General features: G+C 38.0%; 1 protein-coding gene across 1 annotated transcript; it reads right to left on the bottom strand.

Annotated features, from left to right (window-relative positions):
• Positions 1-2058: 2058 nt before the first annotated feature.
• On the bottom strand, positions 2059-20656 carry LOC135469232 (protrudin-like). Its single transcript, XM_064747824.1, has 12 exons — positions 20597-20656; positions 16710-16939; positions 12946-13016; positions 10617-10800; positions 8096-8191; positions 7183-7295; positions 6815-6939; positions 6226-6273; positions 5552-5681; positions 5059-5108; positions 4093-4174; positions 2059-3047 (listed from the first exon to the last, which is right to left on the bottom strand). The coding sequence occupies exons 2-12, from the start codon at positions 16847-16849 to the stop codon at positions 2965-2967; spliced, it is 1122 nt and encodes a 373-aa protein (XP_064603894.1). The 5' UTR covers positions 16850-16939; positions 20597-20656; the 3' UTR covers positions 2059-2964.
• Positions 20657-20679: the final 23 nt, after the last annotated feature.

Raw genomic sequence — 20679 nt, 5'->3', positions numbered from 1 at the left:
ACGGAAGGAGAGGAAACCGTCATGAGGTGGACGGACTCCCAGCGACCTTGCTGATGGGAGGCCACCGGGTCATTGCGCCGTGCTGGCGTGCTAACCCCTCGGCCACGGAAGCCCCTGCATAACTTTTAAGAAGTAGGCTTACTTTTCTGAGTAAAGAGTTGTCACGCAGCCGTCTTTTGGCCTTCCATTATCATTAACGTTGAATATTTTGTGGAAAAATAGCTGTAAGTAATGTGTACAGAGAGGCAAATCAGTAAAACCCATTCAAAGACCAGAAAGAGATTGCCATGGACATCTTTGGATATCAACGATTCTTATTAGTTGGACATGATCACCATTCCGTCTGACTGTAAGCTGATACAACCACCCACCGAGTTACTTCAGATGAAGATTCCGTTGATTACTGGGGATCACCTGTTATTTCGGATAACAGCGGCCAGTTCACTTGAATGAACTTGAAATGCTTCCATCCAGACATAGAATCCAAAACCGTCTGACACCTCTCTATAAAATACTCCACGCAACTGAGCTGTTGAAAGATGTAACAGAGTTTTGACATGACTGACTGAAATCTAATCTCCAAGAAAACCTTTGCACAAATTCTTCTGCTGAAATACCGTGCGATGCCTCACGTACATACTCAGAAATCAGTATCAGAATTGATGATTAACCGCAAACTCACATTGCCATTAGATGTGATTAAACCATCGCACATGAATACATCTAACTCATCGTCTGACTTGAGCACGTTATACGAAGAAACAAGGCAAGGTTAAATGGTACATAGATGAAAAGCAAAATGCAAAACAAATCTGGAAACTAGATTCGTATGAAACGTCCACAAAGGGGCCACGGGTTTAAATCACACCTATCTAGACCTCATCATGCAGGGATCTGTAAGAAAACGGGTGAATCCTCTTTCCAGTTAAATGACAGATCTACGTGGAATACCGGATATTGTATCTCCTCACGTCAAAAAGTGAACCATGCAAAATTAGTGGAAGATCTAATTTCTGAATCCACAAGGAGCTGTGCTTCAACCTCACGACTTGATCTTGCTGTTTCTAATAGACCACTCCAGTCAAAACAGAAGAGCACAGTTTTTTAGCAGTTTTTATACTACCAGCAACATGTACGATCACGTGACTGCACAAGCTTGTAGGTTCGACCTTGAAATCATTTCCTTCGATTGCGGACACAACACCCGTCATCTTCTTTTTCTGACTAACACCTCTGTAGCAACGTCAAAGTTCCACAACTTCGCCGTTTCGGTAAACCAGCCATGACAGAGTATTTCACATATGTAAAACACCGCCACCAGGTTATTTCGGACTCCGCATAGCCGGCAACATTCGACTGCTTTAGAAAGTCGAATGTTTGGCGTGAAGACATGACCGTCATGAGAGGATCAAGTTGGATATTATGTACGAGCACAATTTCCACTCCCGAGCCATCCCAATACATACAAAGACTTTTTAAAGTATTTTCTAAGTATTTAAAAAAATTTAATGATTTTAAGATCATTATTTTTTTTATGAAAATTAATGTCTGTTAAGGAAATTAAGGGTCCCGGTCATATTGTCCAGGAGCGAAATCGTCCAAGAGCTAAATCGTCCAAGAGCGAAATTTTCCATGAGCGTTCTAGTATAGTATAGCCTACTAGACAAAAATACCTCTTCCAATCTACAAATTTAATTAAGTTTTGAGACCATATGCATTGTGAAACAAATACTTCTGATCGCGGGATCGTGGGAACTTGATATATACAGCTTTCAATAACCAATACAAAGTAGCAAATTCATTGCAATCTAAGGGCTAATATGTAGTCCACGACTGTCTATCTAGCCAGTTGTATGTAAAACTGACCGCTATCCCATTTGTGAAAAAATCTTCAATGTGGCGTTAAATAACAATCAATAAATGCAGGTATAGGTGACAGCATACGTCTATGAAAGACAGAAAATCCTGGTTACTAACAAAGGGCCTGATTAGATAAACTTAAACAACAAAGGAATGTCAAACCTCAACAGCAATAAAATAGCCTCCCAACAACCAACCTACACTTAATATGAGAGTTTTATTTTCAAAAATTATTAAGAATTACACTGGGCAAACAGAAATGGTCAAAAACTCTGAAGGAAGAAGTAAAACATCTAATGACATGGAAAATATTAAGAGATTGAAATGACATAGCCTTTAAAATTGAAGATCCACGAATAAGAACTTACGTTTACTCTTATGATAAACTAGTATCTATGAAGATACTTGTAAAACTCAGTATATGATATTTCAGTCCGTTGTACATGAATTACCATATACATGGGAACTCCATATCAGTGATTATGGATTATGCACTCAATGGGCCTCGAAACCTTTAAATGATAAAGACATTAAAATCTTCAAAAATACACACACCTCCAGTTTGACATTTCTTGCTCTGACAATTAACAAAAAAGCCTATAAAAACGTCCAATCATAAAAATTATTCTTTTAAGGAAGTTAAAAAGTCCTTTGTACAGAATACTACACTTCTTTCTAAAACAGCATGATACAGAAAATAACATACCCACACCAAATTTCCATCAGAGGAAAACATACTTTCCTCACAGGCCCAACTGTATTTCAGTTTCTAGCTTTTCATGTGCAAGTGAAAAGCTCATGCTGTGCTCTAGCATCCTCAGCTCACTATCCCATGTGTTTTTTGTTGTTTTTTTTTTTCTTTTCTGAATGGTACTTTGTGAAAAGAGAGGAAAAAAGTGGGGGACAGAGCATGAGGAATTTCTATATTTTTACACTTCACAACATCCAACCATACATCTTCTCAGTATGTACTTTTCCATATTGTAGGCCTACTATTCCGAGTAATGATATCACATCACACAATGACACCACCCGGCATAAATAACATTAAAACTCTTATTCACATCACAGATGTCCTGTCTTTATCTTCTCCCTGCAGCTAACTCAGCAAACCTTTCCTTCCTTATTTGCAAGAAGAGTGTAACAGGAACCACAGACAGGTACTGTCTCTGTCTTTGCTGCAGGAGCTGGAAAACAACCATGCCAACAACTGTAAACTGACAGTATTAAGATGGTAACTCCTGTCTAAATTTAAGTGCTACACCAACTGGTAATTTTCTTCAGATTACTGACAAGAGCATTCCAGAATAATGAAGTGTTGGTCTAGGCTTCTGGGTAAATTGTAACATTGTATTTGGCACTGTATTAAATGTACCAAATTTTGAAAGAGCCCTAATATATTGAGAGTTTACAGTTTACAATTTACAGATTATACCAAACATATCTGGCCCAAATTGATCAGCACAAATCCGATTGAATTTGGCTATTATTTTAGAATATCCTAAAAAAAATTACCTTTGGAAATCGGTGATAAAGTTCCTAAAATTTGCTGACATCATAATTTTTTCAAACTTTAGAATCATTTTAACACTATAAATAGTGCATTTACTAGTCTTATATTTACTGAAAGAAAATACATTTGAGCTATTCTTGGTAAATGCAGAAATTTGATTGAATAGAGAAATATGGATTTTTTGCCAAAAGGCAACCAAAGTTCTTGATTTTTTTTTTTTTTGATTGGTGTTTTACGCTGTACTCAAGAATATTTCACTTATACGACGGCGGCCAGCATTATGGTGGGCAGAAACCGGGCACAGCCCGGGGGAAACCCACGACCATCCGCAGGTTGCTGACACACCTTCCCACATACGGCCAGAGAGGAAGCCAGCATGAGCTGGACTTGAACTCACATCGACCGCATTGGTGAGAGACTCCTGGGTCATTACGCTGTGCTAGCGCGCTAACCAACTGAGCCACGGAGGCCCCCCAAAGTTCTTGAAAACTCATCAGAAATCCAGTGCACCTATTCATTTATTTATTTACACCATGCTCAAAGAATTTTGTGATTGGAGGAATGCTGGGGAAAATTCCTGACCTCTGGTAAGTTACTGATGGATTTTAGCACCCATACACATGTACACTCATGTATCAGCCAAACACAAGTGGCCTACAATGTAGATAATCACAAATTCAACAATGTCAGAAATTAGCGAATAAGACGTCCATTCTTACCTGTTGCACCAAATACTGAACGTGGCACTTTCTGAAAGCAGCATCGTGCACAGAAGTGGTTTCCACACTGCATACAACAATACTGGAGCAGAAAAAAAAACAGTCACATGAAGCAAAGTAATACTCTGCATAAAAGGCTCTCAACTTGGACTGCAACACATATACTTTACATGTATGTTCTATTGTCTCGCATCAGACGAAATACTCTGCTTTTCATTGGACAACAACGGTCATGTGGGGGTACAGATATATTCTCGAATCCTGCAGAAGATGTCTCCTGAGTAGGTTATCTCCCTTGGTTAGGGTCCAACGATGGTCACATCACTGAAGCGATTCACCTACACATCAGTCTTCTGCACTGAATCAATGGGTTTTTTCTGGATAAATTCGTTACATGGTGACTCAGTGATAGGACAAGCAAATATGAGGTGTCAATAATCCTCATACATACAGCCCCCTTTAAAGTAAGGGCAAAATAGAACACGCTGAGTATCCACATGTTAGGTTGTTGCCTGAAGGTCATCGCTATATGTCAACAAGGATACAGGTACATGGAAGTCACAAACTGGTAAATGAAAGTTAAGATTGCCTTCAGCAGCCATCTTAGATCAGGAACAAGAAAGCAGCATGAAGCTGGGCTAGCCAAAACCCAGAGGTCCCTCAATACAGCTAAGATTAGATACATTATTGCCAAACCTACAGTCGACAATCAGCAGAATTGATACACATTGTAAATGTCTTGTAGAAATATAGCCCAGAAATAAGTGACAAATTTTGTCCCCCCCCCCCCTCCCCTCCCCCCCTCAGCATTTGTAAAGTAACCGAGTAAGCATTCCTCCCTTGTTTTGTGTTGACATGGTGAATACACATTTCAAAAATGCATGCACAGATGTAAGGCTGAGTAAATTTTTCTTTTTTCTTTTTTAACAATCCTCCAATCCTCGAATCTCAAAACCAATTACTTACTCGTCTTTTCAATATTGAAGCAAAGGAAGCTTTACACCCATGACACTGCCCTGAAAGAGAAACAAACTTTTAGATTCATCCAACTGGAATCAATGTTGGACACATGAAAAGGATCTCTTGAACAAAGATTATGGCTCTATGGGAAATAAAGAAAGTTAGGCCAAAATACAATGAAGAGAAATTTTATTTCCTAATTACCCCTCTGTTTTATGCATATTTTCTGCCAATGGTCGTAAATTTCAAAACTGACTTCAATGATGAGCTTAAATGGAAAGCAAGACAAGCTTACTGCTCCCAGGCTCTTCTATATGAGACTGACCATGCTGACCTTAGGAAAATTCAGTTCAAATACATTTCAATGCCCGAAGAAGAAAGGTGAGAAAGTTTTGTACTTTTATATGATAGAACACATCCCAAAGTCCCTTTTAAGAAATAAATATCACGCCTTCTAGCAACTGGTATGCCTGCTATACCATGTGTCAGTCATGCCTACCTGTCATCATTTGTTGTTTCCGTCGCTTGAACTCTAAGAGTCGTGATACCATCCCTGGTTTACTTGGTACAAATTCTGTCTTAGAGTCAGAGTCATTGCCTGACTCTGAACTGCCAACATCATACTCTCCCTACAATTTAAAACACAGCAGTCTCACATTCCTTAATCAGATGTCATGTACTGGGTATATATTCGATTGTCACAGTTTACAATAAGGAAAACATCTTGATACATGTACACATGTAATATATCTTATTCATGACAAGGTATTTCGCGACTGGCCAGAAATTATGCAATAAGAAGGCTCTGCGAGAACTGATGCCTCCGACACAGCTTAATGTACAAATTCCCTCACTACAGCAAGACTTTCCCCCAACTGCATGGTTTGTGTTGAATGACTGCTTACAAAATTTTCCGAATGCAGACCACCACCAAAATGGCATGCACTCGTGCTTGGCTCAATGTCAAGCTGTAAACAAACTTTAATCCAAATCAATGTTCAACTTTTTTGGTAAAATTGTTGACAGAACACAAACAAACATGGGCATAAACAACAGCTCCTGGCAGGACCTTTGTCCAATTGCTGGAACTCCTACTGTCATGTCACATACTACAGCAGCAATCAACCATGAACAACTTTTATTAATGAGGAACATGACAAGTTGGTTGCTTACATCTGACTGACCCTCCACACCTGGCTTCTCTTCACATTCAGATGGCTCCTGTACACAGAAAACATGCACGATTATAAAATACACTCCTTGAAAATATGCAGTAAACCCAGGCCATACAGTACCATGACTTTTTGTACATTTACATTGTATTGATTTAAGAGGGAATTAAAACACCCATCAAATAAATAAATAAATCAATCAGGAAAAATAGTATTGTATTAATGGTCGTTAATAGAATATACAGATAATGCATGGCATGGGATACGGATGTGATGGGTTAGCAGGAACTGTCAGCTTGAGGCAAGTGAAGTTCAGCAAGTGGAGAGTGCAAAAAAATCCACATTGCAAGACTGGGCATAACTTTTAAAAGCCTTTACCACTGGGATATATTTCTGGTTTCTGATGAAGTAAAGCTGTTCTGCAGATGTAGTTTTAACATCAAGTTATTTACAGACAGGCAAAGGGATGAACAGATGTCACACCATAATATGAAAGGCTTTAATAACTCTAATCAATAAAGAAAAGACCTATTTCTGAAAATCTGAATTCTAATAACTCATAATAAATGGTTAATGTTCCTTTGATATACCTTCTCTGTGAAGGTCCTGTTCTTTTCCTTTACTTCTTTGACACATGCACTCTGAGTTAACAAATCCAAACCACATTTCTCTTGTATAAATGCCTGGAGTTTGTCAACACCATTTTTCCTCAAATCTGAAAACAGGGAAGGGAAAACAAATTAACCAACCAATCTTTGCTTAACACATTAGCCATTTATGCCTTTCTTCTTTTTTTTTTTTTTTTGAAATACAGCTATCACATTTTTCTCCTTTGTTGATATGTTGTAGTACCATTACTTGCTGAGAAACTGAGGAACACAGTTCAAACACCTACACTGAAACTTTGTCTCCTGATTGCTTAAGAAGACTAAAATCGGTAACTGAATAAGAAACTCACATTTGTGGACTTTCTCATCCCCCAGTAAAAACCAGTTGGTAAAAAGTAGAAAATTCCAGCGCGACGGCAGGACACAAAGACAAAGCATAGTCAAGCTGATCCCAACATGAAATCTGAAGAAAAAAAAAGAAGATATCCTTTGATTACACTTGTCACATGCAGACTGACAGTGCCAATAATATGTTTGTACATGTATGCTTGGGGTTTAACCTTGTACTTATCAATTTTTCTGTCATATGACTCATAAAATGTAGGTTTCCTCCCACCATAATGGTGGCCTCCGTCGTATAAGTGAAATATTCTTAAGTACGAGGTAAAACAACAATCAAATATGTAAATAAAATGTATTCCAATATACTAGTACTGGTACAGATTGGTTTTAATCACTCTGTCTAAATCACGGAGGTGATCCAGAATGTGAAGCCTGACATTCACTACTTTAAGCAAACATGCAGGGTGGGGAGTTGACCTCTTGCTTCTGCAGGCTAAACAAACACTAATTCGGGGCTGTGACACTTTCAGCTTTAGTTGAACAACCCCGCAATTTAGCGATGCATGGAGCAAGCAGTTCAATGTATATTAGGAAGTGAGTTAATGGTTTTTATGATTTTGATTCTGATTTCATTCATACATCTAGAACATTCCTTGCATCTTTCCATCGTCATCAAAAATTGATGACTTTGCATCAATCTGTCCTAATTTCTTACTTTGTGTCAGATTTGCTGTTCTTGTAGACAAACCACGGTAAGGAATTGTAGATTGCTCAACATCACCACAAACAAAAAGGCAACGGCTATTATTTTCTGGGTTAGCTTCCTTCACCCACGAGTCTGACCAACATCTCCAATGGATGTGTTCTAAAGTCCACTGTTCAACCCCAATGAAATGCATCAAATAAAAAAATAATTCTCACCTCAATGACTGTTTCATATCATCCCACTTCAGCAAAGTGTAGAAACGGATCAACTTTTGATTCAAGTCTTCCAGTATCACATACATTTGTATTAGGCTGAAAGAGAGATGGAAAATAAAGAATTGTAAATGTAACTAGATCTATGGTAACACCGGTCAATAGTACAGGAATTTGGAAAAACTTAACACTTCCTGTGTAGTGTGAAATTAAATACTTCCCAAAGTGCACGAGCGCCTGTGAACTGTGGTCGCTATAGTAACGAGCCCGACGAAGCTTATTTAATTGATCAGTCGATGCCATTTTGTCTTTCGCTGAGATTATCTTAGCCAACAATGCATTCATTCATAGATATTTCCATTGTTTGTTTGTTACACCTTTTTCAGATCTTCCAAAAAGAGTGGGATGGTTTAACCTCAGCTTCTTCAGATTTCCACGTGATGTGACATTTCAATAGGAATGGACAAGGAAAATTAAGCTATCCAATTTTCTCCAAACCCCTTCATTAAATGGTCGTAGATTTTTTGTTCAAACTGATACCGTTTTATATTGAATGATACGTCTTCCATGTTGTGTAAATTTACGTTGGTCTCTGTTCACTTATATACACTGCACCTGATGTGCTGTCGGCTGGCTGCTAGCCCTATATACAAGAATATACAGTGCAGGCAAACTGACATACACAGACACTGCATGTTTTCCATTACTCTATTACTCTCAACCCCTCTTCACTCGCTTTGATTCCCCATCCCTATTCACTCCGGTCCCCCAATGAGTTCGTTTAAACAGGAATCAACATTGATGTCACCACTGCAAGGTACATAATTTCCGGGATGACTGCTGAAACCTTAAGAAAACTATACTTTGAAGACATTTTTACCCCCTGAAACGAATGCTGAAAATTTTTGTTGTACTGTTATGTTATTACATGTTCTAAACTGCATGTTAAGAAATAAAGCCAATGCACTTTATGTGTGCTTTAAGCAAACTCTCGCCTTGTGTAACCCAAAATATTAATCACATATTCATATGTATACAAGAATTCTGATGATTGCTGACTTCAAAAATAGTTTCAAAGTTAATCTAACTTTCGTACTTGTGAAAATAAAAAGAAAAAAAACATTTTTTTTGTACCAATTGTTAATATTTTCTGAATTTTATTGTCCAGGTGCATATTTTTTTGTTTAAATTGAAATAAAAAAATTCCTAGAGCCTTTTAATGTTCATCTCAAAATTTCAAATGCATGGGAAATTTTAAAAACCTTTAACTAATATTTGTGGGACCATTTTAAGTCCTCAACGACTTTATTTTCACGCTAAATTTTCCCCAGATCTTATAACAATATTTATGCTATGTTAGTCTGTAAACTTCATTTAAAAAAATATATGTTGACTAGTTTCATTTAGATTTTCGAGCACATAATGGCTATCATACATGCAGATGACACAGAGGCAGCACCTTCCACATGTAGTTTGTCTGAAACAATTGGACATCCACAGAATGATGGTGATACTCTTGGAGATTTGGCATGGCTTCGCATCCTTAAAATATCCCCAAATTCTGTAGTTTTCTTCCATTTTTTTTTTTTACATTTCAAATTATCAGAATCAGTTCAGGGGACATCAAACTATCTATCTAGACTTGGGTCGGTCCTGGGGTTCTACTTTCAGCATTCAGCTACGTGTGAAAAATTTCAAAGTATTATGTTGAAAAATGAACGTGAAATAAAAACATTTCAACACTCAAAAACCAAGACTCAAAACCAAAATAATGACTAAGATGTCTTATCAACTAAAGAAATGCCCTGCTCCCAGTCAGAATGAGAATAGATCAACCTACTTATGTACCATTTTTAAAATTATATGGCTCCATGAAAGCTCTGACAGATATACAGATCTTCATAAGTGTTATTAGTCCCAGATAAAAGCAAAAATCAGTGTTTTCTTTGGACAGTTCTGCACAAAAATTTGCCTGTAAACCCCTCTCTCAATGGTTCCCCAACGGGGTGATGAGGCTGTTATTTTTGTCAACATATATACAAGGCCCACACTGCATATATGGGCAGAGGTTTATAGACAAAGGGTAGCAGATATGATGCAATGAACATTTACAAGAGACCTGTGTATTCACAGCAGGTAATCGCTGTGGGTTAATCAGAGGGTTAATCCCCCCTAATCTGGGGTACATAAAGAACACGACTGCATTGAGTGAGTGAGTGCGTGGGGTTTAACATGGTATTTTACGATTTTTCAGTCATATGACGATGATGACCGCACTGATTAACAGCAAGTCATATAAGAGTATATAAAATACAGGAATTATATATTACATCTGTGACAGATTGAATGGTTGCACTTTAACGGAGAATTGCATATCATTTCATATTAAGGTCTGTCCACCATTGGCATGATTGTGGTGAATCTACGGAAGTTTCAAATTATATTGATTATCCAACATCTAAAATGGGATAAAATGTTAGCTATATTTTGTCACCAGATAATGACAATTTTCATGAGATCGTACCTTACTCTGAACTCTTTGATGGACTGCATATTTTCTGTTGCAGTGTACACTCCTGAGCTCTGGTCCTCCTCCATGTCTGTACCTGTGTTCGGTAAAATCTTGTCAAGAATTCTTGTGTGGACGTGAAACAAACTGATCCCGGAGAGGAGGAAAATCATGAAGGCCACCAAGACAAACACAGTACCTGAAATAAAGCACAACAGTATGTTACGTTTTGTACAAAAAATATGCACCATTAGCGTTTGTATTTTTTATTAGCTATTACTTGTAAAGGTCATGTGATATATTTCTGTGAGTGATGGATACAGGAGTAAGCTACCAAAGATCTATCAACTGATGCTTCAAACTTCAAGGATTTCAAATTTCCAGGTTTCTTCAAGGCTTTTCAGGCCAGAAATTCACATTTTCCCAGGCCACTTGGAAAAAATAGTCTCAACTTGTTAACGCTTAAAGTTCCCCCACGAGAATGTCTGTTGGTTCTGTAGTCTAAATTTCAAGGTTTTTCCAAGGTGTGGAAATTTTTAAACAGTGTGACCTCTACTTATAAGCCTAGGAAGCTTTAGGAGCCATTCTTGTATTCATTTCTGTTCACTGACAAAAAAGTAAGCAATGAAAACAACAGTGAATATGATCAAAACACCTATCATTTCTACCTTTAATGGGTTTTAATTTGCAACAAGTTGCAGATGCACAAAAGGCAAAGAAACAGATTCAAGGACAATAAATGTATGTGAAAATTAGCAACGCTATGATGACATTAGTAGTGTGGTCAGCCCAATAATCAGACAAAAACAGGGTGTTCAACAAGTAAGACAGGGCTGAAAGAACCAACTTTGATGTCCAACACAGCTGGATAGTTTTGATCGTTTTGATACAGCAATGGGTACAAACTAATGAAGGAATGAGTAATGGCCGTATGATAATGTTCTTCTTATACATGACTCGTGACAGCATACCCTCCAAAATGTCTGTGTTAGTTTAGCAGATTGCTATGATGCTGAATAAATCCTGTGTTGTCTCCTATGTAAGTGTGGCTGTCATTACCGCTAAGTGTGGCTGTCATTACTGGTAAGTGTGGCTGTCATTACCGGTAAGTGTGGCTGTCATGTGTATTAAGGGGAGTAGGAGGGGAAACTTTTAAATATCAACCAACATGTCAAATAACCATTAAGAGCATATGCAAATTACAATTTCATCAGACACCCTTTGAAATTTTGGGAGTTTTTGTGTTGCCATCGCTACTTTGACTTTTTATGTCACTCAGTTCTACATGTCACTGTACATGTATATGCAGTATTCGCCTCATGCTGAGGTCCTTAGATTTTGACCCACCACCACTGCTGAAAAAGATCGCAAATCTAATACAGCGACTAAGAGGTGACTTATCAATATAATCAAGACTGACCAATGAAAATGCTTGTACCATCGTATTAAGCTGTAACAAATTGTTGTTACTGTGACAGTGTCAGGAAGGTGAGGACTTTAAAGGGACAGATTCAGTGCTGATTGGCTGAAAGTTGAGGTAGGATTTTCTGGGTTATGAACCCTGCAGCCTTGATAAGGCTTGTTTAAATCCGTCATACCTAAAATTCAGCTTAAGCCAGGCAAAGCCCTAAGCAAACCCAACAATAAATGATTCTGTAACCCCTTAAGAATGCAAAATTTACCAAATTCATTCAAGGAGATCAGGTTTTAACTGTGGTGGTTGTATTTATTTATTTATTTATTGGATTGGTGTTTTACGCTGTACTCAAGAATATTTCACTTATACAACGGTGGCCAGCATTATGGTGGGAGGAAACCGGGCATAGCCCAGGGGAAACCCACGACCTTCCCCAGGTTGCTGGCAGATGGTTGTATTTACGAATGACTTACACGTAAATGTAGGGTGCAGGGGTGTGCAAGGCCCAATCACTTCCCTGCTCAGGTCTTCAGCATACAACAATATAGCTTCTTTCAGAGGCATTTAGGAATTGGGATGGTATAGATTGACAGAGATTGACGTTTCGATGTAGGTTCTTACATCATTATCAAACCATATGAACATACCGAGATACAAGACAACATATATACAGTAAGAGAGTGAGTGGTGTCAAAACAGACAACAATATAATTTCCATGAACAATAATATAAATACTGTCTCTGCTGTGTGTAGAGCTGTTCGACCAATGAAAATTTGTACAATCAATTTTGCTGACACTGATAATGTCACTTTTTCACTCTTATGCACAATGAACTCAAAAGAAATAACCACTCCACAAAACACCTGATAGTCAAAAAACTGACATCACTAGGACAACGGACAAAGTTTCCACAAACGCCCCATACCTTTAGTCAGCAGCACTCCTCCAATATTACAAAGCAGCCATACACCAAGGGTTACATAGGGAGACCTCCATCTAAAATAGACACAGACCTCCAGTTAATTTTTCAGTTTAGCAATCATTTACATGTGCCTTAACAATAAACTGACCATTGGTAATCATCTGAATATGGTGCATACCCACAAATGAGGACAAAAAGATCAAATGGTTTTTGCCAGCATGCGCTGATAAGAATGAATAATATAAGAAGACAATATGACTCTGCAGTAATTCATGCCTACAAAAAATATCACATGCATAGCACCAATTTTTGGTGACTGCGTATGAAAAAAATTCAATGAAATTTTGATGCGGTTTTGTTGGGATGCATTGACAAGAACATAGGTTTAACCTAGAAAGGGACCAGCTCAACTTACTGCAAGACGTCACAACTCAATAAAACTGCCCCGACCTACACGAACATAGAAGGCCATGCTGCGATTAGGGGGAGCAACTTGTTTTCATACCACTGATCACTTAGCAGCATACCGCGTGACGGGTGGTGTGGGTATGGACAAGGCTCGTGGGGCTGCAGACTTGTGAGATAGGCTCCTAACTCTAACTGGTGTCATGCAAAGCGGTATGAAAGCACAGCTTTTCAATTAAATACACAAATTCGTGAAACTCTCAAATTTTCTCGCCATGATGTGCCGTAAATCAATCAGTAGTCGAGTATGATAACGACCATCGCACGATGTTGCCCTACCTGAATCAGGGATTCCAAATCCGTGAAATCTAAGTCAAATTTCCTAACAGTAAGCTCACTAATCCCTCCTGAAATGTACTAACTGACTTTCTTTCTTGCTTGAAAATCATTGCAACAACAGAAGCCTACTCTCACTCCTAAATCTTGAATGTGTGGAATCAACAGCCATACCAAAAACCTATGTTTTCATTGGCTGTGATCAAGAAGATGACCAATGGTGCGGCAGGTCTCAAATGGCTATCTGTTTCATGGTCATGTGTGAGCATCGAAAGTAAAGAGCATATTTTTTACAGATATATATCAAATGTACTCATGGTTTTTATGCAGTACTCAAGAATATTTCACTCATATGGCAGCAGCCAGCAGTATACTGGGAAGATTTCACAAAACTGAAGGTGCACGGGTTGAACATTGTGTTCACATGTGTGAAATCTGATGTCCATTAACAGCTTTATATTGCAATCCGCTTCAGGAGGCAGTAGATCCAGGGTTGATCCTGGGTCGAGTCACACCTAAGACCTTAAAAGAGGAAGTTGTAACTTCCTCGCTTGGCGTTCAGCATGAAGGGGATAGTGCAACGTCTGGTTGACCCTTAACAGTATATTGTAATATATACTGCACAAGATAAAAGAGCTGTGGAAATCCGTCCTGCTACAAGGAGCCACATAACATGCCTCTAAGGACTCCTTCATCTTCACATGACTGAAAAGTTATTATGTACAACGTTAAACCTCAAGCACTCACTCACTCATATTACAACAATTTTAAACAATGTATTGGTGAAAAGGTAACGGCCACTCCTCATCACATTTTCTGGTAGTCAGTCATGTGTGCCAAATTATCTTACAGGTAACTGACAGCTTACAGAATTCAACACTGACCAATCATATGAACTTATTTTCATTGACTTGCCTCTAGGAAAAATGATTAACTGTGAAATCTCACGCCAAATTTAGATTAGATGAGGAGTTCAAAAATTTAAATATCGCCATGGACCCAGTGATGATTACGACTTTGAGTTTGACCTTGGTACTAAACCATTTCAGTAAAATCATGATGAAGTCCTGAACTGGTTGGCATATTATAATGATGTTGGCCACACTTAATCTATTTAACACGGGCAAAACAACAGGTGGTTACTGTGATTGACGTGTCCTACAAATTATGTTGTGATTTGCATATCAATACCACTCTGCTCTTACATTTGAATTCACTCGGTGAGTTGTAGATTAACACTTCCAAATTTTCGCGCAAAGAATGATAGCCTATTGTCATCAGAGCCTACACTGGTACGACATGTACAAGTATGTTCTAATCTAATGCAAACAAACTGGGTGAAAATGAATTTTCTTTTGAGACCAAACATGAAAAACTTTTCGGTAAGTGGAGGCTCGTGCTCACAAATTTAATAGTCAATTATCAATATTTCAGAAACGGACAAACATTGTTTTCCATTATCAGTTTTGAAACTTTTCGTTCTACATGCAACTTGTAACCATTTTTTTTAAGAAAAGAAGAACAAGTCCAATCATAAAGAGTGAGCTTTAAGAATGCAAGCGTCAGAACTACTCATATATAGATTAAAGATTAAAGAATGTTTAATCCTGCCTTTGATTAACAAAGTTGTCTTAATCCCCATACTCTGCTGAAGATCACCCATCACCACACCACTCTGTTGTTGAGGATTACAAGACTACAAGGACTGAATGCTTGACACCCTTGAGTTCAGGCCTGCAGTGCTGGCAAGTTTCATTTAAATTCTTAGCCTCAGTTAATACACACAGTCATGAATTATCAGTTCAGCATAACATGTAATGTGACAACAATCTCACATTTGACTACAGCTATAGATGGTACAACATCGTCTAACATCTCTAACTGTTACAGTGTTGGTGTTCAATAATTTATTTATATTTGTTTAAAAACGGAAATGAATTACATCGTAAGCAAGACTGGTGGTTTGTTTTAGTCTGTTGTCTATACCTCTCGACTTCTCAGTCACTGTTTGGTTAGGTGAATCATAGTCTACATATATTTATTCGACTGGCTGACCAGTCATATGCCACAGTCAACTGTATACACACGCTGTGTGAAATAAGGAAGAAATGTCTAGAACTTGAGATATATGTTCCTGTGAATTTTGGAGCGATCAACACAAAAATTGTCTTGCTGCCAATGCTTGACAGCCTTCTAATACTCCTGTACACAGATGCCACCACGAGAATATGATTACTGTTAGAAGAAATGAACACTTCTAACCAAATGTTGTCTGTAATAGTTTTCGACTTGATATTTCTTGTAAATAAAGAGTGATATTTGTCATCTACTTCCAAACATGGCTATGACCGTGTTGTCGTACGAGGTTTCTCAGCAAATAGGGGTTTACACATGACACACCTCCTGCAGTGCGCGATGTGTGTCTTACGGGAACAGAATTACTCCTAATCTCCCCATCTGCTTGCCATGAATTCAACCCAGGCTTCTTCGTAAGCTTTACTGCCCACTGCCCGCTGCTTGTGAAAAGGTTGCAGAAATACGGTATTTACCAAAAATTAAAACTGTATACCAACATGGAACGCAATTGCAGTTCTCTCGCACTTCCCACCGTAATGCTGGCAGCCGTTGTATAAGTGAAATATTCTTTAGTACAGCGTAAAACACCAATAAAATAAATAAATAAATAAATGTGGCCATCGAGAATTAAAACTGTGCATGGAAAACATCTGAAGTTGAAGCCCGGACATGAAGTTCATACCTACTTACACGCAGTACACAGCAGAGGAATGTGGTTACCATGGTAAATACAGAAATCAACAAATATGAGTTGAGATGAATTATCACCTTTGTATCCATGTATCCTCAAAAAATTAAAACTGCAAGCAAGAAAAAATTTGAGATATATCCCAGAACCTGAGAAGGACAGAGCAAATTGAAGAGCAGTTGATCTACATGCTGAACAATTCTGAGTTCACAGCACAAATGGAAATGCAGAACGGAAAGTCCTTGAAAACTGCTGTACTTACCTACGGATATTTGTGATTCCGGTCCACACTGTCTCAATTGGTTCCACAAGAGCTGAGAAGCAATGTACTTCATGTACGAAATTGATGATGTCCACAGGTGAATCAGACACCTTTCCGTCACCACACTCGTCAGGTGCCATAGCACCACACGTCTAGTCCCTTGTAATAAAGTGTACAGCGTTGTCTCAATACAGAATTACATTTTCCTGATCTTCCTTTGATGACCTCATCTACAAATAGATGTTAAAAAAATACTAATAATAATAATACACAATTTAAAAATTTTCAATGTGATCATTTTTTATGTGATGTGTACTTTAAAAGTACATGTATTATTATAAAATTATATTATTATTATTTAAATTATTAATACTCTTCCTTGAAGCCTTGTTGTTGGCTAATTCAGTGAGCTAGATGATCTCCTTCCTTACTAAAACATTCTGACATTCACCTTATCGGTCAACGTTTAGCTGACTCCAATCATTTTGAGTGCGCGTGACCCTGAGCATACTGGCCTGGAAAGTCAGTACGTCAAAACTCAGACTTAACCACGAAGCAGGCTTATATTTATTTTCATAATCTCCAGGGCAGGCTTAGCATCAACTGTGTTTTTGACTCTGCGCAGTACAAATTTGATTAATGCTTGAGGTAGAACCCCTGCGGTGTTCCAAACTGCATATAGGCAGTCTGATGTCTCCTGAACCCATTCCGATCGATTATAACGTAAAAAAACAGCAGAAAAATTGTAGAATTTGGTGATCACACATCAGAAAATCTATTTCACTCTGATCAAGCCACCCTTGACCTTGTGACATCACAGCAGTACATTCGCTGCAGGTAAATGCGGGCTTCTTTATGTGTACAACACAGACCAAAGGAGACAATCACTATACTTTTACAACTAATTTCGAGATTATTCCATGCTGAAGTACAGCTTGCAACAGCAGTAACACAATGCAGGATACTGTAAAGATACATTTACATGCATGGCCTACAATGCCTCGGATTTATAAAATATGGACTAGATCTCCTGAAAAACACCCATTGATTACAGAGGGCTCTATTGTAGTCGTATACAACTTGCTAATTCAGCCATGCAAACTAATAAAATGGCCAAAGCATGAGTATTATATCCTCCGAGAATATCACATGAAGAGGAAAAAAAGGCTGGATTTTCACTTCTGGAATGTTGTTTAGTTACTTGTTTGAAACAGCTGGTTGTGACACTACCTTGATGCCTTAGCTTGATGGCGTACCTTGATGCCTGTAACAGGACTCAGACAAAGTTTAAACTGGCATTTCTATGTGTTACCAATCGCTGTTTCTATCAAATATAATTCAAACCTTATTTATTTCTGCCGGTTATACTTTTTTTAAACATAGAAGATTAGCTCGATTGTTATTTTCACTGGTGAGCCACCACAATCCTCTGGCCCAATCGTAGCCAGTTTTACTTGACTTTGCTATAAGAATTTATTGTCTATAGACTGTGAAACCGTGCCAAATTCTCCACAGGTACCACCATCATTCAATAGAAGTCCAATTTATGTCGGATAAACCAGACAGTAGAGTGTTTGCGTCATGTATGTATGTGTCCGAAAATCCATTATTGTATCGCCGGACACTATATATGCTTTACATGCTTTTCCAGGATTTATTACAGCTGCGGTATCTTTCAAACTTGTCGTTGTTAAACTGTCTTACTTATATGACTTTCAGGGTGCTAACCAAAAGGTGGGGTAGTAGGAGTAATTACAGATAAAGTCATATGATGGATTTTGGAAAGAACACATGGACTCAGCAATACTTTGCAGGGCTTTCAATACATATAATCTTGGCAGATCTCACTGGCATGACATCACACGGCCAGGGCTCAGCGGTCAACAAGATAGGCAAAGGGTCAAACTTTAATGAGTTTTTTTAAATAGAACTAGTTCCCAGTTACTAGTTTTTAAAATACAGGTTACAGACTAACACAGCACATATATTGTATCCAGGGAAAATTTAGTGTGAAAATAAAGTCGTTGGGGGTAATACTCGGCCTAGGGCAACATCAGGGCTTTCAATACATATAATCTCGGCAGATCTCACTGGCATGACATCACATGGCTCAGCGGTCAACAAGATAGGCCAAGGGTCAAACTTTAATGAGTTTTTTTAAATAGAACTAGTTCCCAGTTACTAGTTTTTAAAATACAGGTTACAAACTAACACAGCACATATATTGTATCTAGGGAAAATTTAGTGTGAAAATAAAGTCGTTGGGGGTCTCCGAAAAGTTTAATTCTATTATACTTAGGATTTTTCTCGTAACTACATGCAACACTCAACGTCCAGGAGGAAATCAAAGACAATCACCTCTGGTTGCGGCTCACATTGCAATACTTGGCCTAGGGCAACATCATTTTGAAGTAGGGGGGTTGTCACAGATGTTCATCCCACTTGTCAATTAAATTCATTAAGTGATTATGCAAAAACTAATAAGAAATTGGGGAAACACATAATTAAAATTGATTTGTTGCATACATTATTCACCCCCGGTTCCGATGGAAAGTTGGTCATTTTCAGAGGCTGGCACATTTGCTGACAAGTGAATGTATAGCATGGAGGGGAAGATGTTATTTGATTGTGCTTCATTTGCTCAGCTTTCATTCCTAAATAAATATGTAAAAGTTTAAAGCAGGCAAAACAGATTAGAAATAATGACTCTTTATCTAGTTGTTCATTTTAGCCAGGTAGATGCAGAAGAGTTGAAATTTTAGAAATGGGATGCCTCCGGAGCCTCGTTCTAAAATTTCAACTTTTATATCTTTCCACCAATAGCTAATTCTGTGTGTTTTAGTAAAATATGCAGAATAATATTATTGAACAAAGACAACAGCAATAATGGCTCTAAGAGACGTGTTGTCACAGCACGTATACTGAACAAAATTTCCCACAGTTATTTCCCTTCAGCATCCACTAGTGTATAAAGTTTGGTTTGGTATATTTTACACTTCAAAATTTATGTTTCACTTAGAAGGGGCAAGTCTTCTTGGAAAACGACTCCAAAGTGTACTAAAATGTGGATATTTACGAGAATCCCTGGCTGAAGGGATGCAGGTTATACATTAGAGAAAGTACCAGGTTGATTACAGCGAAAGAAGTAGGCTTTATCAACCAAAAAGTTTTCGTTCAGAAAAGCATGTATCACCAGTTCAATGTCTACCGCCCAAATGAATGTCAGAAATATAAAAAAGGGAAGTATTACATTTAACATTGTTGAATTAGTTGTTGGCTAGCCTTACCAAATTCAATGACTCAATTACCAAACTGAATAGGTCTATTATCGATAAAATGATATTCTAATCAATGTGGCAAGCAAAATGTCTGTTCATCTAGTTATACACGTATTATTAAAACATTTATCAGCAATGCAACTTTTTGTCTGATTGCTTTTTGTTTTTTTAGAAGATTGAATTTCTGTCCAGTCATGATAAATGTATTAATATCAATGGTTACAAATTTAGCAGGTACTGATAGCATCTCTTCTCAAAATCCAACCATTTTCGCGACATTAAACCCCAAGCATTCATACATACATACCGAGTTTGGTTTGATATACGGGATAGTTTTCCTCAAATAGGCATCTATAACCTTCTAATCTGTTAGAAACAACGTGTACCAACCTAAATCTTACTTCCTTATTCCCATGTTCATGATCTATTCTATTTCGCCTGTTGTTGTTGTTGTTGTGAATCTGTCAAAAAAGATAAGTTGTCCGTACTACTACAGCAAAGTTATGGTCATATTTTTCACATCTGGTCTCTTAGAACCGCAGCATTCTATGCCCATAGGAATCCATCCATCCTTACACAGTAACTGGCTCACAGACACAAAGTATTTACCTTATCATCTCCATCTTCTCTGTTCTCAGCAGCCGTCATGCCCGCATCCTGACACGTTACCTCCCCTTGACGTCAGATGGCGC

The sequence above is a fragment of the Liolophura sinensis genome, chromosome 6 (genome assembly GCF_032854445.1).
Source record: "Liolophura sinensis isolate JHLJ2023 chromosome 6, CUHK_Ljap_v2, whole genome shotgun sequence".
Taxonomy (NCBI): Eukaryota; Metazoa; Mollusca; class Polyplacophora; order Chitonida; family Chitonidae; genus Liolophura; species Liolophura sinensis.
The sequence above is the reverse complement of the archived record's forward strand: the minus strand, read 5'-3'. Positions and strand labels throughout refer to the sequence as shown.

Bases quoted from the DNA above. Each gene is read 5' to 3' on its own strand.
- LOC135469232 (XM_064747824.1), bottom strand. From the start codon at position 16,849: ATGGCACCTGACGAGTGTGGTGACGGAAAGGTGTCTGATTCACCTGTG. The intron at 10,801-12,945 runs GTATGGGGCGTT...GCTTTATTTCAG, and splicing joins AGGAGTGCTGCTGACTAAAG to GTACTGTGTTTGTCTTGGTG. The intron at 6,274-6,814 runs GTATATCAAAGG...TTCTGTGTACAG, and splicing joins ACAGGACCTTCACAGAGAAG to GAGCCATCTGAATGTGAAGA.